We start from the raw sequence: 26,957 nt of genomic DNA, 5'->3' as shown, positions 1-26,957 counted from the left end.
AACCTCAGTTCGCTCAGGCCGGATTCCACTCCAAATCCCTTGTTCCCTCTCCGCACACATGATTTCAATATCTCATTTCTAAATAAAGTGTCAAGTCTTGTAAATATTAGTTATATATAGTTAGAGCAAAATAAACTTGAAAACGATCAGCTTTTAGCCTCTCAATTAGCACAAGCAGTAGAATATGATTATAGGGAAAAGTACCGGACGCGACCCAAGCGGAATTCGTCCCAAACTTATTTCTGGGGTAAAGTCGCCCTCTGGAGGCGACGTTAAGAACTGCGTTATGTCCATCTGAAATTATTGCAAGGGTCAACTTAAAAATGGGGGTTATGTCTATGTATTTTTCTTGATTTAGTTTCCGTTTGGTTTTTATGAGTCGTATTTAAATGTAATTTTAAGTAATTATTTGTAATAGTATAATATAATGTGAGTGTTTATTTGTCCCAAGCTAGCTGACGTTGTCAGCAAAGTGAAAGTAAAAATGCTAGCGCTGGGTTTTCTGGGGGAAAACCAGCCATTTAATCTATTTTACTCCATGTGTTGGTTGTAAAGAAAGAGACTGGAGTGCAAAGAAATAGAGGGCAATCATGACGGACTTTTCTACAATTTATAAACTGTCTATTATCGCCTTCATCGGCTTTATCCAAGGTAAGCTAAACAATGTAATTTCTGCTGATTTACTGTCCTAGTATATTTCAGGAAACATGAAAATATATCTGTGGATGCACTAGCTGGACATAATAAACAAGCACATTTTCATTCAAAACCGAGCTTCGACTGACTTCACTTTATTCTAAGCAATGCAGAACAGCGTAAGTAGATTGGAGTGCAGCCCAAACGGGAAAGTTTAATAAAATGACCAGCGCCTTAATGTTTAATAGAGATTCATATGTTTGCCGAATTTGGCTCAACACTCCCAAAATTTGAATAAACTTCAAATGAATTACTCTGGAGTTCTCTTTTTGCTCTAAATGTAACTAATTTGTAAAATTAAGTATTTATAAATAGAGTCTGGAGAGCAACCTTCACCGTCTATTACTGCTAAAAATATCCCTTATCTGTTCACCCAAAGCAAAAGTCATTAGAAATTATTTAATTAAATATTTTGATTTTGAACAAAAAAATCGGACAACCTAGTTGGATTTGGAAGATGTGAAAACCGAAAGGAATAAATTTTGGCCTGGAGAGAATCGCACTTCTACTTTTCTTTTTGAAGGTCAGTTTTTACTGCTGGGGATAAATTTATAGCTGACAATATCTTTCATTACAGCCTTTCAGACTTCCTCTAACAGCTATTAATCTACAGTTCATCTACTGACTAGTTTTTCAATTAACCAAGTTAGACAATGTTTCCTCCTAAATTTAAAAGCAATTTTACTTTACCAAAGATTTTTATAAAAACAGTTTTTGTATTTATGTATTTATCAACTAACTAGTAAGATGTAAGCAAAGATTTGCACATTAAAGACATTGTTTTAAGAGATATATGTATTTTTAAAGCTGCAACAGGTTTGCTAAAATGAAAAAGCTACAAAAACATACTCTTTGGTCCTTTTGACCATGCTTATATTTACTGTGTCTTTAGTGATTGTTAAATTTGTTGTGTGAAGGCTGCAGCTGCACCTGTCCAGTGATGGAGTGCTGGTTCGTTCAGGAGAAACCAGGCAGAGGAGGAGGACTGACAGGAGCCACAACGCAGGAGAAATCTCTGCTTCACATCAGGACCGACAAGCAGAGTGAAGCAGCAGGAAGCCAGAGCCATGCATCTGGCATCGACCCCAGCAGAGTTTATGTTGTAACAGGTCAGTTCAACATGAATCCCACAATATCTGTTTGGTTCCATCGTTTTCCTGATTGTCTTGTGCATAAATAACAAATGTTCTGAAATTACAAAATGGTTTAAACCTTAGAAAACGGTGAATATGAGAGATGTGAGTTGTGCTGTTATTCTCCATGATTATAATTATTCCTGAGAGTCATTAAATGGTTACACACCAACCTGAGTATTACTGTCTGCAAAATAATTTAATATTTAATCTCCATATTTCTGTAAAAATCAGAAGTATGTACTACTAAATCCAAGAAGAAAACCTGCTAATTACTGGAAAAGACTTGAGTTGAAGGTTTTAGGTTTACCTTCTAGCAGGAAACCAGAGAGACAGTAAATGGTTTAGATTGAAGCGTATCAATGTGTTAGAATAGCCTAGTCAAAGTCCAGATCTAAATCCAAATGATTATATCATGGAGTTGTTTTGCAAAGAAAAACGTTTCTGAGGTTCTGATTTCAAATTTCATTCCAATTTTCTTTCATTTTGCCATTATGTTGTACTATGTGCTACACTTATCAATCCTAATGAAAAGGATCCTAATGAAATATTCAGGGTTTATTTATAAACACAATAAGAATCTCTTCACACTGAGATCAAACCAGAATGTTCTGAGCAGATTTCCAGCTGCTTTTTGTTAACCATGACTCTTTTTCTCCTCCGCTCTCAGACCCTTCTGCCAACCTCTGCCACGTCTCTCTCAACCCCCCCAGAGGCTCCATCCAGAAGCCTCAGTGTGAGATCAACCCGTTCCTGCCGGGGCCGTCCAGCCTCAAATGGGTCGCCTCCCTGACAGAGTCGGCCCTCAGCCCCGTCTACCTGCAGGCCGACTGGTTCTCGGCGTCCTTCCAGGGCCTGGACCAGCAGCTCGGCGTCTCCACCATCTCCAGAGCTCCAACAGGAACTAAAGAACACGACGGTAACCAGTGTCCTCATCACCAGTCCAGATTTTTGTTTTTAGGGGGAACAAACTGTAGAAGGGGGCTACAGTAAAATTGTGATGTCATCTAAATGCCCTGCAGTTTTAGATTATGATCAGCAGTGGGTAAAAACTTCAATGACAAAACTATTTATTTACCCAAACAAAACTTATTGAAATTAAGCTTGAAAACAATCAGCAAAAAGAAATTATTATTGTCAGTTATAAAAAAAAGAGAAAAAAACAAAATGAGCATTCTTGTCATCGACTGACATTGAGTAACAGTGTTACACAAACAAACTGATTGGCAGCTCTGGTGGGCGTGGCCAGGCAGGATGGCCAATCGGGTAGCTTGTGGCCACGCCCCCATGTTATGGCCACGCCCCCCGCTATCACTATGCAAGTATTAATGTTAAAACCCTTATTTCTGTCTGATTCATTTGAGCTTCTTGTTTCCTCAGTAATCCTGAGCATCACCAGCAGAACCATGTCAGCCAAGTCCAGACTCGGGGAACCGGTCACTCTGGACTGCAACTTCTGGGTCGACCCGTCCACTCCTGTGTCCACGTTGGGCTTTGCGGTGGAGTGGCGGTACCAGACCAGAGGGGACGGCCGGCTGGTTCTGGCTTACGACGGGAAGTTGGACCGCCTGGCTGACACTCATGAGACCGGAGCCTTTCTGGACTTTGAGGCTCTGCATGAGAGAGGAAACGCCTCCCTGGTTCTGGAGGAGGCTAAGGTCCGACACTCTGGGACGTACATCTGCACCATTTACCTGCCGTACCTGCTGGCTCAGGTGGCGATGGAGCTGGAGATCGTAGGTGAGGGAAACACCTGGAAACATCTGGACAGAAACTAATCCTGTTAACGCATGAGATTAATCTGAACAGTTTAATGTGTTAATGTTACATATTAATCTGCATTAATACAATTAATGCAGATTAATCATATTAATCTGCATTAACACATTAATGCCCTTTTAGAGCTTTAATCGTCCCTAAAAGGGCCCTCAGAGGGTCACCTAGTTAAAATCAATGAGTCACATCGTCTTATACTGCGTTCAACAATCCAGAGTCACAAACATGCCGCAGCGTATTACAGCCACTTTAGATAAAAAAATTAAATAGATGGAGTAAATTTTTGCCAAAAACTCAGAAACTTTACATTTTCAGAGTTTCAGCAGTCAAACATTTTCAAAACAAAATGACTTCATTTAAACGTTCCTGAATATGGAAACCTGGAAAACTGAGACGTTTAGTTTGAGACAATGTGAGATTCTCTTAAACATTTTTTGAAATGTTGCATATTTACATTTTAAGCTTTCAAAGTTAAGCAAAGTGATTGGTTATGATTAATCACAGCGCTAGATTATGATGTGATTACATGTTTGAATTAATTAACAGCACTAGTGGAAATATTCTTAAAACATTTAAATAAAAATCCCTCCTTCCTCTCCTCTCCACCAGAGCCTCCGTCTCTCTCCATCCTTCCCGCTGCCCCTCGCTGTTCCGGGTCAGACCCTGAACCTCCAGTGTGAAGCGTCGGGTTTCGCTCCGCTCCCTCTGGAGATGAGCTGGGAGTTTAAAGGAGCCGACGGGAAGTCCAGATCTCTGGGATCAGGCAGGATGTCGGGACACCGGCAGGCCTGGGATGGCACCTACAGCCAGAGCAGCCGGCTGGAGCTGGACACGTCCAAACTGGACCTGGGCCGAGGAGGAGAGGTCACCTGTGTGGCGGTTCATGCAGGAGGAACTCGACGGGCCAGCGTGACCCTCAACGTTATCGGTGAAAACCTACATTCAAATAAAACATCTTACCAAGTATTTTTATCCAACTTCTAGTGCAAATATCTAAGCACATTGGAAATTATGCAAAACTAAATTACAAGGAACTTTTCAGCCAGATATATGAGCTTGTTTTATGACAATAATTTCTTAATTTTGGTCAAATTTAGGAGCTTCATTGGCAGATTATTTCATTTATAGCAACACATTTTCCCATGTAAGTTAGTTTGTCTCATTTCTACTGTGCTAAAATATTTCCACTAGAAACTAGACCAAACATATTTGGTAGGATTCAGAGTGTGCTGAACTTTTTGATCAGATAAAAATATTCTTCTGCTCTTTATTAACACTTCAGTTTGAAGCTGAGACAAGAAAAATATCAAATGTACTTGATTGACTGGTCACTGCAGCGTTATTACCTCTGTATCAGAGAAGCAACTGTCTGTTCATCAATCAGGGAAAGTTAATAAGACCATTAAAAATAAATATATTCCTAAATGAAGTAGATATTCCTGTGAATTCTAGTTGTAACACTCAATCAACTAGAGTTACAATGTTCAGTTTTAAATGTAATTACAAAACAATTAGAAAAAGGCTGAACAAGTATGGAGGGGAAAGTTCCTCTTTAAAAACAATTTGCATCTGGTTGAACCAAAACATTTTTACATCAATGTCCTTCAGACAGATGAAACCAACATGGAGAATCTTGACCAAAGAACAGAGAATATCAGCACTAATATTTCACAAACAACAGTGAAGCACGGTGGTGGAGGGGTAATGATTAGTGCTTATTGTTCAGCCAGAGGACTGGTGAAGCTGGAGATTGGGCCAAACTGAGCCATCAGATGGACAATGATCCAACAAACAGGAACAAATCTGCAAAAGAACAGCTGACAATGAAAAGAACCAAGGTGTCTAGTCAAAGTCCAGACCTCAGTTTTATTGGAATGTTGTGTTTGGACCTGAAGAGAGCTGTTCAGAAATATGGGTGAAAATATCAATGAACTAAAAACAAATTTTAAAGAAAAAAGTCTAAAAATCCCTTTAGAATCCGACAGAATCAAACTCTTCAGAGTTAATGTGGCTAAAGTTGATTCTACAAGCTGAAGATCTCCTGGTTCACACAGTTTCTCTGTTTGGCTTCATACTGTAGGTGTGAAGTCTGATGTTTGGTTTTCAGAACAGAAAACAATTTATAAAACATTACCACTAATTATTAACATTTAGACAATTAAAGATAAATTAAACTGTTCAAAAACTTAATTAACATGATAAGATAATTTATTAGTCTCCCAAAGCAGAAACTTATCCAGGAAACATGAACGAGGTTGCAATACAACAATTAGAACATTACTTACAAAAAAACAATACCCATAAATACATAAAAGTAACATCAATACAGAAGCATGAGCAGCTCCTCTTCCTGTCACAGCAGAGATAGAAAATCAGTTTGGATTTAAATATATTTTGTGTTTTTCCTTCTTCTCAGGGTTCAGCAGCCCCTCCATCGAGGACTCCATGGCGATGGTCGGTGTGGCGCTGGTTCTCTACGGACTCATCAAGTTTGTCTCCTGGAGTTTCACTGGATCAGGTAGAAAAACGGTTTTCTGCTACTTGAACGAAATAAAAAGGAATTTTATAACTTTTTCCTTTGCAACTAATTCAAATGTTCAGAATCCTTTGATGTTAATGTTTTCATTTTCTGCTGTTAGGGTCAAATAAAGCTGATGGAGAAGACAAGGTAATAACATTTAAAACATGTTTTTATAAAATGTATATTTTTCCACATGCCTGAGCAGCTGTTTGATGCTACATGGTGTGACCAAGTTTTTCTTCTCCTTACAGAAAACAAAGTAAAGATGACAGAAGTCGACTGATTAGAAATTTGTTGAACTGGTGAAACGTTTCATACATTCGATGGGATTTTAGCAGCAGCTCCACGTCTTCATGCAGATTACTCTTTAAGTTTTTCACAACCTACAGCCTGGTGGCACATCTGTGCAGAATTTAATGCTTGTATATTTCTAACGTTTTGTGGTGTGAATTTCCTGTTTGGGGGAAAATAACCTCTTCATGGTTGAACATTTGTTTGTATATATTTGACAAAAATTCTCCTTTATTTTTTGAGTTTGTTACAAACACTGGAAATTGGCCGCAAAGGAAAATGTATTTTAGATTGATGCTTTTAGCTTCATTTGGTGAATAAAGTCACCAGTTGAAGGTTATCTTTAGTTTATAACATGATGTTGAATTTGTTGGTTCTTACTGACGCTCTGACCAGCTGAGTGCAGCATCATGATCTGATTGAAGAAATGTGAAGAATACAAACAGAGTCCATCATTTTAATTCAGGGAAACTTTTGCTGTTATTGAATTCTGCTTTTTCTCTGAAATAAAAGTCTTTTGAAACAACCACTTATCTAATTTCCAGTCTTTCATGTTTGAGCCTTTAAAGATTAAATGCAGCATAAAGTGTATAGCGATGCTGCTGTTGTGAATTTGTAACGTTTCATTTTAGACACAATGACAATCGTGTTTTAAACAAAGACAACATTTTCACAAATAAAATGAAATACTTCTGTGAATAACATGTTAGTATGAGGTATAGAGGTATATTACAAGTCCATTCTACATAGAAAAAGTAGTAAAATGGGAAACAGTTAAGACAGCAATGTTCAGAGAAAATAAAAATCTAAAACTTCTATCTCAAACGCTACAGGTCTTTGCGTGTTAAAGTGAAAAGCTTAAGTGACTCATTTGACTTCTAATCAGACAGAAAAATACTTTAAGATGATATGAAACATCAAAAACAAAAAAGTAAAATTATCTGCCATTCTCTCTAATATAGAATTCACACAAGAATAATGTGAATTTTTTAAAACGTATTTTGAGCTTATATGCAACGCTAAAAAGTACATTGGATATTTTTTTTTTTTTTTCTGAATTTAAACTTTATTTAGCCGAATTATAGTAGGCTATATTTACATTTACCAGCTAGTGTGCTGTTCCATGCATTCTCCAGCAGGTGTCAGTAAAGCATGTTAACAACGAAATGAAACCGCAAATAGAACTCAGAATAACAGCCCCTTCTACCCATCCGTCCAATAACGGGCCACTTTACTCATTGTGTTTGATCTATCTACCAATCAGAGCCTTGGATGTTTGCCGTAGTTTAGCGGGTCTCGACTTGACAACATAGCCAAGTTTACATGCAGTGTGTGTAAGTGTAGCAGTTCTGATGGGATTTAAATATTATATTGTCTATGTATTTTATTAGTTAACTCAACAATACACAAATATCAACACGATTTTTGTAGTTTAGTAACGGCTCTCTGTCAGAATATGTTAAAATGCTAACTAGCTGCTAATGCTAATATGAGCTAACTAGGAGCTTTTTTATTCTGTGCTGAAAAGCGTTTTCTGCGTTTATTGTCATCTCCAAGAGCTCCCAAATAGCAAGTGAGTCCATTATAATATGTCCTAAACGAGCTTCATCAGCGGCACATTTTATCTAGTTAATGGTTTTCTTGAAGTCTTCTACCAGTTTCACTTTTTAGTAAAGTTTCTGTTTCTTATTGTTCTTCAGCTGTATCGAACTGTTTAATATAACTGTCTCTGGTGTTAGTATTATTGACCTCACTGTCGTTCTGACAGAAATGTTTAATTAGTTTTAGCTCCCAGAGTAAACAGCTTATAAACCATTTTAAATTTCCATAACCAAATTAACTTTTGATGTCTCTGTAAAAGCAAAGAAAATTGTTCTGCAGCATAACGAGTTTGAACACTGTTGAAATTGAGTACTTAACTGTAATTCACACAAGTTGCATCTTGTTTTACATCAATCTATTATGTTTACTCTTTTTAACTTCCTGTAGTTATTTAATAAGGTGTATATTTTTGTAGAAATTCTTTTTGCTGCTGATTTGATAGAATAAATATTTTAGGAGATGCACCAATCAGGGTGCAGGTTTCTTCATATTTTCTTCCTATTTTCAGCCTGTTATTGAATTCAATAATATGATGCTTACTTGGCATCTTCCATTTACTGTTGTATTGATAATTTTCTGACTCTTTCATTTCCTGGATGCAGAACCATTCAGTACTTAGATGGCGGTGGCTCCCGCCTCGATGGCCGATAAGATCATAGTCCTCGACGATGACGATGATGATACTGACATAGAGCAGCGACCTCGACCTTCATCATCTGAGCTTCGGGTCAAAAATGTGTCACCACCTAAAAATCAGCATCTGGTACAGACCCACATCACACAGTCACCTTTTACCTCAGCGAAGAAGAATACAAAAGCTCTGCAGGTCCAGAACCAGAAGCTGTTTGACGAGGTGAGAAAAATATTAGAAATACTTTAGTTTTTATTCACCATGGAGGTTTAAGTAAAAGCCTTTTTGTCATAATGGAGGTGCATGAGGAAAGTAGCACAGCTACCACTGAACAGTGCTTGTAAATATTAAGAAAGATTAACAGAATTCATCAGAGGAAAGTGTTTTATATTATGAGATTAAGTTTTTAATTAGAGGTTCCGGTGGGCCAGCAGCTTAGAGGAAAAGTCTTCAAGCTGTTTGTTTTTCCAGTCAACTCTTTAATAAAACATCACTATGTAATATGTTAATCCACAAATATGTGTGTAAAAAGTTTCATTGTTTTTAAAGCTGTTACTGCAAGGATGATGTTTTGTGATAAACAGAATTCAACTTTAGGTGAAAAAAAAATCTGTTTAATTAAAGTTCTCATGTTCTTTCCTTCCTGTTTGCTCCAGTTTGTGCAGCACTGCATTCCTGTCACTGAGAAGTGCCCAGAGGTCCTGACCTTCCTCCAAACTAAACACAGCAAGGCCTGTCCGGACTACCTCTGCTCCGTGGAGTTCAGGAACACTCTGGGTCAATGTCTGACTCGAGCTCAGGGCAACGTCGGCAAAACATTCGTCTACATTAACGAACTGTGCACCGTGCTGAAGCAGCACGCCGTGAAGAAGAGGCAGACCCTCAGCAAGGTGGAGCCCTCTGCTTCTGAATCAGGAAGTCATCAGTCTACCTCCGCATCACTCAAAAGCAAAGATAAGAGGAAAGGCAGGACAGGGGAGGAGGAAGATGGTGTTCAGTCAGAGGAAGAGGAGCAGCCTACCACCTCAGGAGATCCAGGGGAAACCAGAGAAGAAAATCCAGAATCTGACAGGAAAGCCAGGAGAGCGCTAAGGAAACAGGTCAGATCTGTCAGCATGGCTGCATGAAGTACCTTTTTATTTCAGAAAGTGAATAAAAACAACAAAAACGAAATGGATTGTTTTTGTGTGTGTCTGAATTTCAGATTGCGTACCTGGAGAACCTGTTGAAGCTCTACAATGATGAGATCTACCGGCTGCAGCAGGCGGAGCTCAGCTTAGACGACATGGAGACGGAGGACTCCACCTACATCCAGGAGCACAAACTCAAACGGAAGGTCTGCAGACATTTTAACAGATTCACTCAGATTTTGTTTTGCTAAAATCAGATTTTTTTTATGGTCGGTCATATTGCTAATTAAATCCGACCACAATCTGACTTATGTGTGAACGATTTACATTCAAAGTGACCAGCATGAGCAGAAGAAATTGTTTACATCACACACTAGCACATTGTTTATGGAAGCAATAATGTACGGAGCTGTTTATGGATTGATTTGAAAGTTGTTGAGCAATGGGAGCCAAAAGTATCGTCACAAGATCATAACAAGATGAAAGAATCTGATAAACATAAAGCACAACTAATAGCAGCAGCTTTTTGTGGAGCATCAACTGTAACTTCTACAGGGAAACTGATTGAATGTACAGTCAGAAGAACCAACAGTGTTCTGATTGTTAGTAAAACAAACATCTTTTATAAGTTCGTAATCATAATTTTCAGCCATTGTTTACATCTAGAATGTCTGGCTTCTTCTGGTGCAGAAGTTTGTTTCCCATCAATGACATAAAAATAATCAGAAGTGGCAGAAACAGGATTTTTCTTTGGGGTCTGAAAAGTTTATAATTGGTCCGGTCAGAATGCCGTGACAAGTGGGATGTTGGTTTCATCTGGGCCTAAACAGTGGGTTTGGTTTCCCTTTGCCTGCAGTCTAAACCTTAAACTGATGTTTTAAATAAACTAAATACCTATTTTCTCTTCTGTAGATGATGAAGATTTATGAAAAGTTGTGCGAACTGAAAGGCTGCAGCTCACTAACAGGCCGAGTGATTGAACAGAGGATCAGATACTCCGGAACCCGCTACCCAGAAATCAACAAGAGAGTGAGCTGATTTAAATCATTTCATCCAGTAGAAATCCTACAAACCATCACTGATAACCTGGATTATAATCCCAGTTCAGTTAGTAACGGTCCAGTTTGTGCTGCACAGATTGAACGCTTCATCAACAGCCCAGGGACCCACAACAACCCTCCAAATTACTCAGACATCCTGCATCAGGTGGTGCGAGCAAACAAGCGCCACAACCTTTGTTTGAGCGCGGAGCAGCGGGAAGAGGTCGCCCGGGAGGCGTTCACGGAAACGGGAAAACGCGTGCAGGAGCGGCGCCACCTGGACCTGGTTTACAACTTCGGCTCGCGCCTCACAGACACCTACAAGCCTGGTGAGACCCGGAGTTAATCCTTATGTCTGATAGAGCAGAAGAAGAAGCAACGTTGGGTGAACTTTATTCATATCAGCACAACGGAGAGAAACTGAGTTTAAATTACGATTCCATGAAGAAATGAGTCGTAGTTTTGGCCAGAAATGCCTTTATTAGCAACAGTAACTGTTTGAATTAGGATTGTGTTATTAGTGCGTTGTCAGAGTAAACTATTTGTCTGTGAGGAATCACTAGGAGTATTTATACCCCTGATAAAGGATCTGATATAATTGTTAACCCTTACAGCAAAAGTTCAGTGAATGTCGAGATGCATCTAAATCATTTGGAAAATTATCTGCACAGGGAAATAATAAAATCCCAATAAAAGAAAAAGTTTTTCTCTGATTGAACAGTTTGAATGAATCCATCATTTTTCAGATGATTTCCTTCTCATTCTATTTATAAACATTTAGTAAAAAGTAATTTCTGCAGAGGAAATTGAATCTTTATCTGAATTGATCAACCTAAATGATTCTATCTCAGACTTATGTTGCAACAAGGGAGCAGAGTGACAGCAGTAAAAGTCATGCTGACACTTTTTAATGTCATGATGCTCTTGAACTGATTGCACAGTAAATTAAATCCAGTGTCTCTGAGTGCAATATTAAAAATGATCACTACCTCAAATGAAAGTGTTTGAAAATCATTTGTATTATTGTTGCTGGTTTTTATGCATGCCCTTTTCCTTTCATCCTCTGTTTCTGTCCTCTCTTTCCTTCCGTAGCGACGGACCCAGCTCTGATGGACCCGTCTCTGTTGAAGAAGCTGCGCTCCAACAGGGTCGTTGCTTTGTCCCGTCTGGAGGAAGTCATCGATAAATACGCTGTGGAACAGGACATGGTGGATAAGGAGAAACTCAGGACGGACAAGGAGGTGAAGGAGGAAACATGAACATTTCCAGATTAGTTTGGAACTTTTTCAATGGAACAAACGTCATGAAGTTTGGATTTATGACAAAATAATAATTCTAAAATCAAGCATCATGTGTGTTTTTGTCTGATACAGATTAGATACAAAATATGAGCTAGTTCAAAAACAAAATTAAATTTAAATCCAGCAGATAACTGAATCTACTCCATTTCCAGAATCAAAAAGTAGGAGAGAAATCAAAGACCAAGCAGACAAACGGAGCTGCTCAGGATGAGGAAGATGAGGAAGATGATGAGGATGAGGATGAATCGTCAGACCCGGACATAGAGGAGGAGATCGAGGCCAGCACTCAGCAGCAGGACGCAGGTCAGAGTCGTTCAATTCTAATGATTTAGTGAGATTCCCTTCAATCACTTTAAAACACTTCTCTCTGCAGACGACGATGATGATAATGAGGAAGACAACGATAACGAGGCAGACGAAGCCGGCGACGACGCTGACAACAAGGAGGATCAAACGTTGGAGGAGACAGGAAGCACAAAGGATGAAGACGATCCGACGTCCGATGAAACTCAGATCTCCCCGATGTCTGATGTCCGGTCGCCTAGAGACAGCCCCAGCCAATCAGAGTCCATGCAGATCGACGAACAGCCGCCGTCGTCCAATGGGAGCCCAGCGGCTCCGCAGCGGTCCGAGGACTCGTCCAATCAGGTGTCGGCCGTTCCTGTAACGGATGAGCCCACAGATCTCCCATCATCCCCTGCAGCAGCAGTAACCAATGGGAATCCTTCGCCGGAACAAAAAACCGTCACAGCAGAACAAAGCGACATGCAGACAACCAACGGCACGACTCCGGTTCCCGACCCGAGAACCACGAGGAGCAAGAAGAGGAAGAGGGAGGAAATGATGTCATCAAACTCCAGAAGCACAAAACAGAAGACGAGTCATGACAGGTAGGATGAAGATGGACCAGAAGTATTTAAATCTTAGGAAACATTGAGATTAATCTGTCAGGAAAATGTTTTTTAACTTCAGCAACACTTTGTTTTATTCACTACTGATTCTGTGTTTTGTTCTTCATCCCTCCTCCTCCTCAGTGACACAGACATCCCTCTGGACATGGGCGTTATTTGCTGTGGTTCTCCACAGAAGGAGGAATCGTCTGTTCTCGACACGCCCACTAAGAACCCGACCGTCAGCGTTCAGTCGACGCCGCCGCCCAAGAAGAACAAGGTGCAGAAAAAGACGATCGAATAAAACAACTCAGAAAATAAAGAAACAAAGACTCAAAACATCACATACAGCCTGGTCAATGTAGAAATCAAGATTAATTTACTCACTGAGTCGGGAGATCAATTTTATTTATTACTTTTAATAATGAGAAATTTTGATAATAATCAAAATAATTTTATTAATCATATATTGATTTGAGCTGAAATCAGAGAAACAAGATCTGAAAACTGGACTGACCTGGAAAAGTCAGTTTCACAGTATTGAAAACAAAAAGCTGATCAGTAATTATTGATATCGACTGATATAAATGGTGATACGTTTTTCAGCCGATCGTCCAGCTCTGGTCTGGACCGTTTGGAGGAGGTCGTCTCCTTGTGGTACCAGTCGAACTCCAGAGTGTTTGTTTACGTTTGAACGTGATCGGACCTCAATTCCACTCAGCTGGCAGGTTTTTCCTTCCAGCTCGAGTCAAACACCTTCCTGTAGCCGAGTTGCATTATGGGTAGAGTAAGCAAAGGCTGCACAGCGTTTCCTTAAAGCTACATGCTTTAAAAAAAACCTTCAGGACCTGAAATAGTAACAGGATTACATTCTCAGTGTTTTATTAGCTTAGATTGCAGCATGTGTGTTTATATTTAATCTGGTTCTTCTGGACCAGTACACAGACTAGACCGGTTCTGGTTCACTTGGAGTTTTGTCTGTGTGAAAAGAAGCAGAACCACTAGAGGAACTGTAGATGTGAAAACTGTCCAAGACTCAGTCTGTCTGCCATCTTCACAGCCTTCATGTTTGGTTCTGTTGATAAAAGAGTCCAGAACCTCCCAGAATCATCTTATCGACCCAGACTGTGTTTGTGTTGCTGCTGATAAACAGCTGCTGATTCTGCAGAGTCACTGAAGGAGGCAATAGCTGCCAAATTACCGTTTACCTCCAGATTACGGCTGATAGTTTCCTCTATCAGGGATCAGACAGAGCTGCTCGTTTTCCTGTTTCACTGGAGTTTCTCAGATTAAAACATTCAATCAAATCATACTTTATAAAATTATTTTTACAGCTTTAGATCTGTTTGTTTTTCTCCATTTCTGCTCCAATTCTTCGTTTGACTCAATTCAGATAAATTTGCTCCCATTCTCAAATGTTCTTGTTGCTGTTATGAGAGAAACCAGCAGACATTTTCAGTGGAAAGCAGCCGAAGATTGTATTTTACTACAAGGTTTATAGATTCCTGCTTTTATTTAAAATAAACTTTCATAGAAATGTTTTTTGCAGCTTTGATTTTATAGATTCATTCTTTAGTGTTTCAGTTTTTACAATTTAAAGTGACCAAAACGAGACAAAATTAGAGAAGAATCAAGCAATCGGTTTGTAAACATGCAGTCTGGGATCAAACGGCTGGAAAAACGTGTTTTTTTTCTAGGTCAGTGAACACCTCACAGCTCTAACAGTAACACTCAGCAGGGCAGCAACTGGTTATTATTTTATAATTGATTCATGAAATCACATTATTTTTTCTAAATCTATTTAAACTATTTTGTATTTTTGGGTACAGTTTTGGTTTAATTTCTGCTCTGACATGTTTTTTCAGTAAATGACCTTTTTTGAGTCTGTAACATCCAGCTTATTATTTTTATTTTTATTTTATTTTACCTTCTATTTAACCAGGAAAATCCCATGAGATTAAAAACCTCTTTTTCAAGAGACAGCAAAGGTAAAATAACAATTACAACTAGTTATAGAATTAAATAGTTATTAAAAACAGTCACAATTTAAAGAATTAATCTCTAGTTCTCTCAGTCTGGATGTAAAAATGCTCAATAAAACAAATCCAGTCAATTTCCAGTGGATTAGTTTAATGAAATAAGTTGCAGATTAATCCAGATTGACTCTGGATTAATTAACTTCACTGCATCAAGTCGTTTCAGTGAAGAAACTTCAGTGAAAGATTTTAAATGAAATCAGAGAAACAACGAAGGAACAAATCTGGTTTTTCTTTCCTCTGGAAACTGAACGTGTTTCAGCAGAAGAATGGCTGCTGCTGGTGTTCAACAGAAAGTCTAACAGATGGAAATAATTCCAGATTTTATATTTAGAAACTTTGCATGTTTTCATCTTGTGAGCTTTTGAATCTGTTTATTATTAATCTTTTTTTCATCTGTCTGTTTTCAGGTTAACGTTGCGACTCAGTGCGACCCAGACGAGATCATTGTCCTGTCGGACTCGGACTGAAAACAGGAACACGTCGATTTTCCAACGGCCTTCCTGAAAATAGGATGACCTCTGACCCTGGAGAACTGGAACAAGATGATCAGGGCGCAGTTTCTGTTTTCTGCCAGCAGGGGGCGCTCTCTGATGGGTTTTCACTGCAGACCTCCAGATGATGCTTTGGTGAAGAAGACATTTTAGTTTCAGTTTCTGCAGGTGGGAACTGGTGTCTGAGGGTGATGAAGAGGAGGATGATGATGAGCTGAACGGTCGGCCATGTTGAGTTTTCCTCCTAGAAGGAGCTCAGTTCAGGGAGCAGCTCGTCTGTTTACATTTTCTACGTTATCTCGGCAGACAGCAGGCGGGTTTGGGTTTCTATAAACAGGGTTTCTGATATATTTCCGATTTCCTGTTTGTGCTGCTGGAGGCGACGAACTGCGAGGTGATTGGTCAGAAGTTTGACGCAGCAGCAGAAATACGTAACGGCCTCATGTTTCCTTTTCCTATCGGCCCCTAAAAGCAGATTTTACCTGAAAACTCGCCATAAAATACTGAAACAGTCAAATTTCCCTTTTGTTTTTCATCAGATATTTCCTTTCCATTTTTAAGTTGCTGTAGATTTCACTTTGTCTGATTGTTTCATAAAAATTATATTTACTAACATAAAGGGATATTCTCAAATTGATTTTTTTTCCAGCTTGTTTTTATGTCTTGCCTGCGACGGCCTGTTAGAGTCACAGTAGATAGAAATAGGAATTTATTCAGAAGGTTTGAGATGAATCTCAGACATTCTCTAGGAAAAACAAGAATACTTCTGAGTGGAAGGGAAAGTGGAAAATCTTCCAGAAAAGAAATCTGGAATCTTGAGATGAATCTCTAATTTCTAGAAAAAACTTGGAAATGGACTTCTGGAGTTTCAAAAGTCCAAATTTTAGACCTGGGAAATTATTTAGGAAAATTTTCCCATGTCATTTTCCTAGAACATTTCTGAGATTCATCTCAGAATTCCTGAAATTTTCTAGCCAATGTTTGACTTTTGAAACACAGAAACTTCTAGAAGTAAACTTGAACATTTCTGAGATTAATCTCAGATTAATCTTTTTTTTGTGTGTGTGTGGAAATATTCAACCTTTCAAGCTCATTTCTAATTTTTTGTGGGAAATGTACAGTTTTGTTTCTGTCCGCAATGACCCGAACACCCCGCGGTACTTTCTTCTCCTGCAGCCAACATGTAAAAAATTATTCTATGATTATTCCTGGATGCTTTGCATAAAATATTCCTTGAAATCTGGTTAACAGATGGAAAGTAACAATTTACAATTTCCTGTTAATCCCACATGATCTTTTAACTCTATGCAAATCAGAAATTAGATATTAAATCTCCAGATGTTCAGTTTCTTTTTTGGGGGGCTAAAATTAAAACCTCGTTAAGAAAAATTGCAGAATTTGTTTGTCCAGTAAAAACAGAGAAACTGTTTGAAAACATTCATTAGTTGAAGGAAAGCAGCAGAAATAACATTTTAGAGTTAATTAATTTAAGATAAATGATGGTTTATTTACCTAAATGAAGCTTAAATCATTATTAAAACTTAAAGATCTCAGATTTCAATAAAAATATTGATCAGTAGTTGTTATTTTTACTAAACGTTAAACAATTTTCCCCTCTCATCAAAAGTCGCTTTATTGTTTCTAATTCAGTGTTTTTATTCTGTCCTGCTGAAAGAACTGAACTTTCTGGTTTGTGTGGGTTTTTTTATCCCTGGAATATTTTTGAAAGAGTTTTTTTGCACTTTGCATTTTCAGAACCCGATGAGTAAAATGTCATTTTTGGATCTGCTGTTGTGCGTCTGCTGGTGGGTTTGAATGTCTGCAGGTTTTTTATCCCAGGATAAAACCGTTATTGATTAGATTTTACCTTGCAGGTGAATTTCTCTCTCTGGGGGTAAAAGCTCTTTTCAGAGTGTGAGGATGTGAATCGTTGTGTTTCTGCTACAGACTCTCTTCTGTCCAGAGAAATTTTCTTTCATTCACTGTGAAATATTTTCCTTTTTTTACTTTGATATGAAGGTAAATAATAAAAATTGCTATAAAACACTTTCTGCGTCTTTCATTCTTAAATAATGTGTGGTATATTTTATTAATCAATGGAGTTGTTTGAAGAAAATTCACAAATTGATTGGTAAATTATATTGATAGAGGATCTTAAATAGATGGAAATGTGAAAAAGTTTTCACCCGTGATGGATTTCTGCACTTTTCCCCCTTTTTTATTCCATTTCAATGTTTCTACTCTTAAAACTAAAGATTATATCAGACTACATAATCTGAGTTAAAAATAGTTGTAATGATTTTTCATTTCCAAAACAACCTGGGACTTTATGAAAAGTGGTGGCAGCTGCAGCAACAGCTGCTGTCAATCATTTGTGATTTCTGGCAATGAGTTTTTTATTAAAATTGAAAAAATACTTTATGCAAAACAAGAAATTGTTATAACTCATATTAATTCAAAATATGTCTGAAGAAAATTTACCAGCTCTGCTTTAAAGATTTGCTTTAATTCAGTGATATTTTATGAGTTTTCAAGCAAAAGCAACAGGTTTAATATTATAACAAAACTCAATTAGTCTAGACTCAGAGTCCAAAACCTACATTTTGGATATTTTGAGCCGTTTAGAGACGAACTTTGGATGATTATTTAGCACCGTAACCAAACTGGGCTTCATGATTTTTAGAAACTTTCCTGTAGGATTTTCTGGTAGAAAGCAGATTTTACCAAAAAAACGATTAAATCAATCCAGACCAAAGATATGTATATATTTTAAATAATTTATTAGTCCATAATATCAGTACATGGAAGAGGTTAATATTGATGCACTGGAATATTTTACATGTTTAGTTTCACTCTGTGATTTTTGTACAACAATCAGCTGGTCAAAAGGAGGATTTAATTTACAAAAACATAAAATGATTTATTATGATTTCAAGTGGCAGATTTTAGCTTTATGAAGTGAGCGCTCTGTCTGCAAGAGAACATCTTAGAGACAACAAGCTGCACAAATATTCTCAGACTTCTTTAACATTAAACTTATCAAATTATCTTTGGTTCAGGGTGTTTTCTTATCTTTATGATTTTAAATACATATTTTTTGTTACTGCATTTAGAATACTCCATATGTTGCAGATATATCAGTTTTTACTTTCATCTGACTTTGCAGCAGACATTTTTATCAAACACAAAGTAAATTTCCTCCACTTCTTACCCAAATATACAAATTATGTTGTGCTTGCATCGTGACTCACATTAATCTCTTTGTGCAAATGTTAACAGTGTTGGTGCAACATGACGGGTTCACTGCACTCATGAGAAACATTTCAGACATTCAGCTTCCTCTCTGATGAACACCACAGAGGAACCACAGCAGATCTCACCAACACTCCGACCAAAACGTGAAAACCAAACTGAACCTTCACAGAAGGTAAAACACAAACTTACAGCATCTTCAAAGGCTTCAGAAGTGTTTCAGAGGTTATTTATAAAATAAAAATAATAGTTCATCCACACATGAAATAGGTTTCTGTTTAGTGTAAATAAAAAGAAAAAAATCACATTTTGAAAAGTTGATCTTCACATTTCTATTTCCAGGTAGTAATAGTACCAGCGACGGCCACAAGGGGCAGACTTCTGTAAAGAAAAATATTAAAAACAAAGAGGAAAAACTGCTTTTTAAATATGCGATTAGAGTTAATATGTGTGTGATATGTAATAATATATTAGAGTGTTTCTGTCTTCATATGTAGCGGCTTCCTCCGACTGAGTGAATCGGTCTGAATATAACTAAACAGCGCCCTCTGGTGGACAATATATGGTTCTACAAGTATAAAATAAATCTGTTGAAAAGATTCATTCCTGTTGACGTGTTAGCATGCTAATTATTAAAATATGACAGTCCTTAAGGTATGCACTGAATCGTGTCTTATTAAATGTATCAATAAAACGAACGGTGATTAATTAATGAGATAAAGACAATTTAAAACAGATTTTATAATAGAAAGATACAAAAAACTCAGAATAACTATAATAATGTCTGATGTCACCAAACATATTCTTATACTCTAACACAGTTTCATTAAATATGCAACACAGAGAGGATAAACTTACCAAAACGGAGCCAGGGAAACGATGAGCTCACATTTTAATCAGATTAGTTTCAATACGTGTTAAAAAACAAAAAAAAAAACAACAACAGATTTGCTTTTATCTTTGTGTCTCAAATTTATAAGATAAAGACAATATCTTACTTTGAAACCTTCCCTAAGAGTTTAAACGTTTATTTTCTTTGAGTTTAATTTGAGTTTAATGACCTTTTAAAGTTTAAATAGATTATCTCTTCATGAAAGAATCAGTATTCACTTCAACTCAAAATGAAACAAATCACAGCTTTTTCCATCAAAATGCACTTACATCAACAAATATTCAGTCATTATGTCCAAAACCAGAGCAATAAGACACAAAATAATGTATAAAATCTAGTTTATATTATGAATATCTATAATATCGACTTGAAACAAGATACAAGAATCTACTTAGATTTTCTCTAATTAGACCAAATATCAAAACAAACAGCCTGTAAAATATAAATACTGTTGGCTGCTTTGTAATTGAAATCCTTCTAATTTATTACATTTATTTTTAAACAAGCTGATTTATGTGTGTAAAAAAACCTCAAAATGTATTCATCTTAAGTTTTCGATATACTTGTAATGAATATATATTATATTTTAAAAGAACTGATATGCTCACATACAGTGTAAACAAATCAGAACTAAAAAAGGACCTGAAAATCAACTGGGATGTCAAAAACTTCTGGACTAGAACATGTTGAGAAAAACTATGGAACATGATGTAATAATAATAATAATAATAATAATAATAATAATAATAATAATAATAATAATAATAATAATAATAATAATAAATTATGCTTCTAAATGACCAGTTCTTTTTTTCCTTTACTGAACATTCCTGAACATCCAGATGATTTTAATGAATCACTTCATTTGTTAAAAACAGACAACACCAGAATAAAACTGAACTATGAACTGCTTATAGTACATATATTTAAATATGTATAGAAATAATATTAATATTATTATTTTCAAGGTGCTAAAGCTGAAAGAATGAAGTAAGAAGTTAAAACTGTTGCTTTGTCGCCCCCTAACGGTCAAAGTTGCAGCAATTTATATTAATGTTAGTCTTGATTTTTTGTTCCAATTTTATCTTCTGAATTTAAGCTTCACAAATTCACAAACCAGTGTGGAAAATATCTTAGAATAATCCATAAAAATGCCTGACTGAGATGAATGTGGATGAATTATGAGTATCAGTTTAATCTGTTGCAGAGAGCAGTGAGGCTGCAGGGGGAAAATCCTGCTGCTTCATGACTGATAATAAAAACATGAACATAATATAAATGTTTCTATTTCTAATTAGTCTCGCATGTTTTTATCTGAGCACAGCAACAGGTCAGGATACGAAGCTGCAGAGGAATCACAGCCATCTGGAACGTTTTCCCACAGAAACCAGCAGCGTTCTGGTTTCCCTCAACAAACCCAGAGAAAAATAAACTTTCAGAACATCTTGGAATATTTGAAGCTAACAGTTTATTCATTGTTCTGCTGAGGTCACTTTTCAATTCTGTTTGTGCAAAAGAAACTGGGTCATTTAAGTCAAAAGTAACTGAAACAGAACCACCATGAAGGCCGATCCGAATGTCCAGGTTCTTCCGGTCCTTCAGATTATTTCTCCAACAGGAGTTTCAACAAAGTGCATTTCCTCTTATTTTCTTCTTCTTCTCTTTTTCCAGGATAAAACAGTAGCAGGAACCATCAGAACCACCAGAATCATCAGAACCTTCACAACCATCACAACCATCACAATCATCAAAACCACCAGAACCTTCAGAACCATCAGAACCTTTGGAACCTTTAGAACCATCAAAACCTTCAGAACCATCAGACCCACCAGAACCTTCAGAACCGGGCTCCCATTGGTTCCCTTTCAGTCTGTCACGCTGCTGCCTGCGCTGACCTCACACACGTCTTCCTCACACACACCTCTAGCCAATCCCAGCCCTCTGAACATTCCTGGTCCGTGATCCGGACCCGGACTCTGGGAGACGACCCCCAGGATCGCCCCTGTGGCAGCGGCCATGGTGTTGCCATGGTGACTGCTTCCTCCGCCATGTTGTCCAGCAGCAGCTGCAGTCGTTCCTCCCTGACCTCCGTCACCCGTCCCTGACAGCAGCAGGTGGGTGGAGGCGTTGAACTCCGAGCCTTCCTCTCCTCCTCCTCCTCGCCTCCCTCCCTCCCCGCCCCCCACCGTGTCGCCGTCGGCGCTGCGCCTCTCGCAGTGTGAGCGGTGCCTCATGAAGCTGTCACGCCACATGAACTTCTTGCCGCAGCCCAGGCAGTCGTAGGGCTTGAGGCCGGTGTGGGTCTTCATGTGCTCCGTCAGGTGGTGCTTCATCTTGAACTTCTTGGCGCAGACGGGGCAGTGGAACGGCCGCAGGTCCAGGTGCATGTTGATGTGCCGGTCCCGCATGCTCTTGTGGGTGAAGGTTTTCCCACAGTGACACATGAACACCTTGGCGGTTCCTCCAGAGCCGCCACCGCCGGCTCCGCCTCCGACCCCGCCACCGTCAGAACCATCTGGACCCAATCCGGTCTGCAGCTGGACGGCGCCGTGCTCCAGGCCGGGCGTTTTGAAAGAGGCTCCGCCCATCATGCCGGCGGCCACGCCCAGCGGCGGCGCGGCCGGGTCCAGGGCGAGGCCGGACGCCTGGCTGTACAGCAGGATCTGGTTCCCCTGCATGTCCAGAGGGAAGAGCTGCGCCCGGGCCGAGGCCGCGGACTGGACCTGGCCCAGCAGGGCCGACACGGCCCGGTTGGCGTTCTGGTTCTGACCCGCAGCGCCGTCATGAAGGTGCTGGGCTAACGTCTGCTCGATCAGGCTGCCCTCAAACTTAAGGTAGTCCTCTGATGACTGGCAGTAATCCACCTGCAGGAAAAGGTCAGAGGTCAGATCTGTTAACTAAATCATAGAACTGATTCTAGAAAAGCATGCCCACAGCATGATGCTGCCACTACCATGCTGCACCATAGGGATGGCATGTTAAAGCTGTAACTTTTATAAAAACATTTTTTTTACATATTTGTTGAAACTGTCATCCAGCTGTGACAGTTTTACTGAGATAATCTGTGAAAAATTATGAACTCTTCCAACACCGACTAGAACCAACCAATCAGAGCCAGGAGGCGGGTCTTAACGCTGTCAATCACCCTCCCTTTGGCACTGCTAGCATAGCCTATTGGGAATGCTCAGGCTAGTTAACATGCCCACCAATGATGAGCAGTTTTCTTGTAACAGTAAATTGTTTCTCCGCCATCAACCTTGTTGATGTATGAATATCTTACACTAAATTTAAAAAAAACTCGTGTTCAATTTGTAAGTAGAAAGAAAGAAGGTTTCTGTTTATTTCAGGGGTATCATAATAAAGGGGGCTGAATAAAAAAGAATGCCACACTTTTCAGATAATTTTGTGTAAAAACAAAATTATAATCTACAATTATTCATCTATTATTATTTTAGTAATTTCCTGAATGTAAATCGTTAAAGATTGTGAATAGTTCCAGATGTCAGGAGGAACCGGACTCTGGTACCGGCTGACCTGTGAGTCCATGTCGCTCTCCGCTCGGCCCGCCAGCTCCGCTGAAAGGCTCCTGATGTTGGAGATGTTGAAGTTTCCTCTCTCTCGCTCCCTCAGCAGCTCCATCTCCCTCTCGTCTTCGTCCTCCTCATCCTCACCGCCCTCCTCTCCGGACACAACGATCAGGTCGTCGTCCTCCGTCCGCTCCGTCTTCACCACCACCCACTGCTTCCGCGGCATAATGCTGGGCTGGCTGTAGGTCGGACGCTTCTGCAGCGCCGCCTCCGAGTCCTCGCCGTCCTGCAGAGGGACAGAGATGCAAAATACAGTCTGATATTTATCACTGAAGTAAACTAAAGATTATTTTATTAATCGATTATTCTGATAATTAGTGGGACAAAATAAATAAAATGTAGAAACACATTTTTCAAGCCTTTTTACACAATATTAAAAATACATTAAAAGATTCCAATAAACAATTAATTCCTTTTTTAAATCAGGAAAATTAACATTTTATTGCCTAAAATGCAATAGCTGCATTGTTTTAGTGTTTTTTGTATATTTTTTAATTACTGCCCTGACTAGATAATTATTTTATGAATCATAATTCCAGTATCTCACTCAAAGTTGAAATCTGACCTGATAGGAGGAAACGCCGAAGCTGTCGCTGACTCCGACCTCCTGCTCCAACACTGAGCTGACTTTCTTCCTCCTCCTGCTGCCTCCTCCTCTTCCTCTCTTCCTGTGGTGGTACATGACCTCCTCCTCTTCCTCCTCCTCCTCCTCCTCGATGAGCAGGGCCTCCTCTCCCCCTGATGGGGTGCAGTAGCTGGGAGTGTTACTGGTCCTGCCTCCATCCAGAGAGGCCCCCCCTGCCGCTGCGCCTCCCCCCAGGAAGCTGCTCCCGTCTCGGGGGCTGAAGTAGTTGGTGCTGCTGGGCGACTGGCTCTCGCTCACCGAGGGCCGGCTGGAGGGTTGGGGGGCCCTCTGGGGGTCATTGGGCTCTACAACTGGAACACCACCTGTGGTCCCAGTTCCACCAGCTTCACCGTTGCTGCTGCTGCAGCCGGGATTGGCCGAACTTCCGCCTCCACCTGCTGCGTCCCGCGCTCCTCCTCCTCCTGCTGCCGCCGCTGCGGCGCGGCCGTCCTTCAGCAGCTCGGTGCATTTGTCCACGATGTGCCACATCTGCAGCACGCTGCCCACCGTGAGGTAGTTAACGATGTCGTCACGCAGCATCCGCAGCTGGCCGGTGTAGGCGCAGCTCAGGACGCTCTCGAACGCCAGCGGGTCCATCACCGCGGGGATGGAGACCGTCGACATGTTCTTCAGCAGCACCTGGAAAGGGTCAAAAGGTCAGGGTTAAGCTGCTTCAAGACAGAAGTGGAAATTTATTATGATAAGATGATTTTGATTTTGATTCATCACTGATTCACAATAAATTCCAATTAATATTTGAAACCACTTTACTGATGTGGAAGGTTCTGCGTTTTATCATCACTAGGGGGCGCCAAATTTGTAAAGCATTTTTAGGAAAGTGAAAGATTGTAAATAAAAACATCTTAAAAAACAATTTTCCATTTTAAAGGTTGGAAATTTAGCTAAATATTCTTTGCACCAAATCTTAATCTGCCGTCATGGTGAAACAAATCACACTGGTGTCTTAAAGAATTTGTAATTGTGAGGCTGTGAAAACTATTCAATGCTGTCACAACTATAGTTACATAAAACAAGTAATAAATAGTTATTATTGAAATTTGTATCATCACAATATTAAAATATTATGATAAAGAATTTAGTCCATATCTTCCACTCCTACTTCAAGAAAATTCATTTTAAGTAAATATGATTAAAAAATAAGACAGTGGATGATTTATTATCACCAGAAGAATGAAAACATGTCAGAATTTATTCATAATTCATAGAAAAGCAACAATTTAGCTTATTTTCTAGTATTCAAATCTTTCTATGAATACGTTTATTTGATTGTCTCAGAACCATTTGGGTCAAATTTCCCCACCTGATCATGGAAGTAGGGCGAAGCCGCGGCCAGGACGCAGCGGTGCGCCTTGAAGACGTGACCCTGAACGTGGATGGACAGATCGCACAGACTGCCGTCCTCTCTCTGCCGGTTGAGGCTGTCCAGCACCGAGGTCTGAGCGCCGGGGAAGCTGACCTCCACCGCCGACCCGCCTGAGCCGCTGCTGCTCCCCACCTCCATGGGAACCGACTGCATCTGCAGGAGGAAAACTGTCAGGATCCTGGAGTCTGAAACCATCAAGTTTCAAACTATTTGTTGAAGTTTTTATGTCAGTATTAATGATTTTCTTTTCACTTCTCCTGATCTCTCCTGGGTCACACCACAAGGTTTAATTCTGATACCTGTTTTTCTTTCTACCTTGTGCCGCTTTGTTTTTTCCCTGTGTCTCATCAGAAGAAATGCTGAGCTTTGTCATCATTCAAAACACGGTCTACACTTAGCAGTGGTTACCACTCCATCACAGAGACACACACTCATCTTTAAGACTAATTTTGAGAAACCAGTTAACCAAACAGACGTGTTTTTGGATGTCAGAGGAAGTTAGAGTACCTGGAGAGAACCCATGCATGCACAAGGAGAGCATGCAATCTTAATGCAGAATTTTGTTCAGTTACAGTCCCATCCATATTCAGCTACCAGTCTCTTTAACTAGAAAATTACATTTAAAAACAAATAATTACTGCTTTGAAGCAAAAGTATCGTTTACTTCAGTTCAGCTGAAGAGAAGAAAATGTTTTTATGCAAACCAGAACATGCATTCTCAGGTTACATAAATTAACCAAAATATACAGAATCAAACTGAGATTTACATGCAAACATGTTCTTTAATATTAAATATTTTCAACATTTAACTAAAATATTCTGCAGATGATCACTCAGCAACAGAGACTCATTCCATTATAACCAGGTGTTTCCACATCCTGCAGTCAAACATGAACGTTTCTATTGCATGTCATGCATCACCCATCAGACACAAAGCAGCAGATCATATTTACTGACAGCACATAGTTGTTCTGGTTTATCAGGTTGACTTTACAGAAAGCTGCACATCTCTGCAGGTTCTTCACTGATAACACTTTACTGCAGAGTGCATGAGAAAACCAGCCTAAAACCAATCAGGTGACACTCACAGAGCTGCACATCTCAGACTGATCTGTTATCATGTCCTGAGTGAGACTGTCAGCTCCAGACTGACAGAGACATCTGTGAAACATCTGGAACAGCGTCAGACTCCATCACTACAGCTGTGAGGTTAGCCTGCTAGCCGCAGTTAGCTCACCAGGCTGAGGTAAAAGCAGCAAGTTCGGCTCACCGTTTCAGTCCCTGCTGCCCTCAGAGGTCCGGTGTGTGGGGGAGCCGAGGGCAGGAACCGCTGCCAGGTCACCCAGAACCAGAACTTCCTGGCGCATTTTCACCGAACCCGCTGCCCGTCGGATCCCTGCGGCTGCAGACAGCGACTCTGCGCCTTTAAGGCCATTCCAGACAGGCGGGCCAGACTTTGGCCGACAGAAAATCACATATTTAAAGTAAAGCTTTCATAAAGACGTCGATAATCACAGAAAGGATATGAAGATTTAATAAAAATATATAAAATCTTAAAACTCCCACACCAAAAAAAAATTTTTTCACAGATTTTTAAAGCTACTAGTCAGTTTTTTTATCCTCCACTAACAAATATCCAATTACAGCTGGTAAAGAAATACAAAAAATTTAACAAA

The 26,957-nt window shown here is 39.4% G+C and overlaps 3 protein-coding genes across 4 annotated transcripts; 2 read left to right on the top strand and 1 right to left on the bottom strand.

Moving 5' to 3' along the window:
- The first annotated feature begins 320 nt into the window (after positions 1-320).
- On the top strand, positions 321-6,943 carry LOC122843611 (tapasin-like). Its single transcript, XM_044138472.1, is given in 9 exon segments — positions 321-651; positions 1,614-1,805; positions 2,500-2,748; positions 3,210-3,569; positions 4,215-4,236; positions 4,238-4,533; positions 6,022-6,123; positions 6,245-6,273; positions 6,378-6,943. Coding segments are annotated over 9 exon segments (1,323 nt in total). The 5' UTR covers positions 321-590; the 3' UTR covers positions 6,390-6,943.
- Positions 6,944-7,642: 699 nt separating this feature from the next.
- daxx (death-domain associated protein) lies at positions 7,643-16,178 on the top strand. Of its 2 annotated transcripts, none has more exons than XM_044138356.1 (11): positions 7,643-7,751; positions 8,622-8,872; positions 9,307-9,750; positions 9,855-9,986; positions 10,693-10,809; positions 10,918-11,149; positions 11,913-12,061; positions 12,274-12,424; positions 12,495-13,011; positions 13,156-13,291; positions 15,458-16,178. In XM_044138356.1, the coding sequence occupies exons 2-11, from the start codon at positions 8,639-8,641 to the stop codon at positions 15,515-15,517; spliced, it is 2,172 nt and encodes a 723-aa protein (XP_043994291.1). In that variant the 5' UTR covers positions 7,643-7,751; positions 8,622-8,638; the 3' UTR covers positions 15,518-16,178. The 2 variants fall into 2 exon arrangements, with proteins under 2 accessions (XP_043994291.1, XP_043994293.1); XM_044138358.1 differs by having other exon boundaries at positions 7,662-7,990.
- Positions 16,179-21,558: 5,380 nt separating this feature from the next.
- Positions 21,559-26,733, bottom strand: zbtb22b (zinc finger and BTB domain containing 22b). The gene is made up of 6 exons (XM_044139236.1): positions 26,552-26,733; positions 25,219-25,434; positions 23,838-24,536; positions 23,220-23,498; positions 21,819-22,549; positions 21,559-21,766 (listed from the first exon to the last, which is right to left on the bottom strand). Exons 2-6 carry the CDS (start codon positions 25,432-25,434, stop codon positions 21,559-21,561), a joined length of 2,133 nt encoding a protein of 710 aa, XP_043995171.1. The 5' UTR covers positions 26,552-26,733.
- Positions 26,734-26,957: the final 224 nt, after the last annotated feature.

Source organism: Gambusia affinis, linkage group LG14 (genome assembly GCF_019740435.1).
Source record: "Gambusia affinis linkage group LG14, SWU_Gaff_1.0, whole genome shotgun sequence".
In the NCBI taxonomy this organism is placed as follows: Eukaryota; Metazoa; Chordata; class Actinopteri; order Cyprinodontiformes; family Poeciliidae; genus Gambusia; species Gambusia affinis.
The sequence above is the reverse complement of the archived record's forward strand: the minus strand, read 5'-3'. Positions and strand labels throughout refer to the sequence as shown.

Bases quoted from the DNA above. Each gene is read 5' to 3' on its own strand.
- daxx (XM_044138356.1), top strand. From the start codon at position 8,639: ATGGCGGTGGCTCCCGCCTCGATGGCCGATAAGATCATAGTCCTCGAC. The intron at 12,062-12,273 runs GTGAAGGAGGAA...CTCCATTTCCAG, and splicing joins AACTCAGGACGGACAAGGAG to AATCAAAAAGTAGGAGAGAA. The intron at 13,012-13,155 runs GTAGGATGAAGA...CCTCCTCCTCAG, and splicing joins CAGAAGACGAGTCATGACAG to TGACACAGACATCCCTCTGG.
- zbtb22b (XM_044139236.1), bottom strand. From the start codon at position 25,434: ATGCAGTCGGTTCCCATGGAGGTGGGGAGCAGCAGCGGCTCAGGCGGG. The intron at 24,537-25,218 runs GTGGGGAAATTT...GACCCTTTCCAG, and splicing joins CGCCCTACTTCCATGATCAG to GTGCTGCTGAAGAACATGTC. The intron at 21,767-21,818 runs GTTCAACGCCTC...GACGGAGGTCAG, and splicing joins GGAGGAGAGGAAGGCTCGGA to GGAGGAACGACTGCAGCTGC.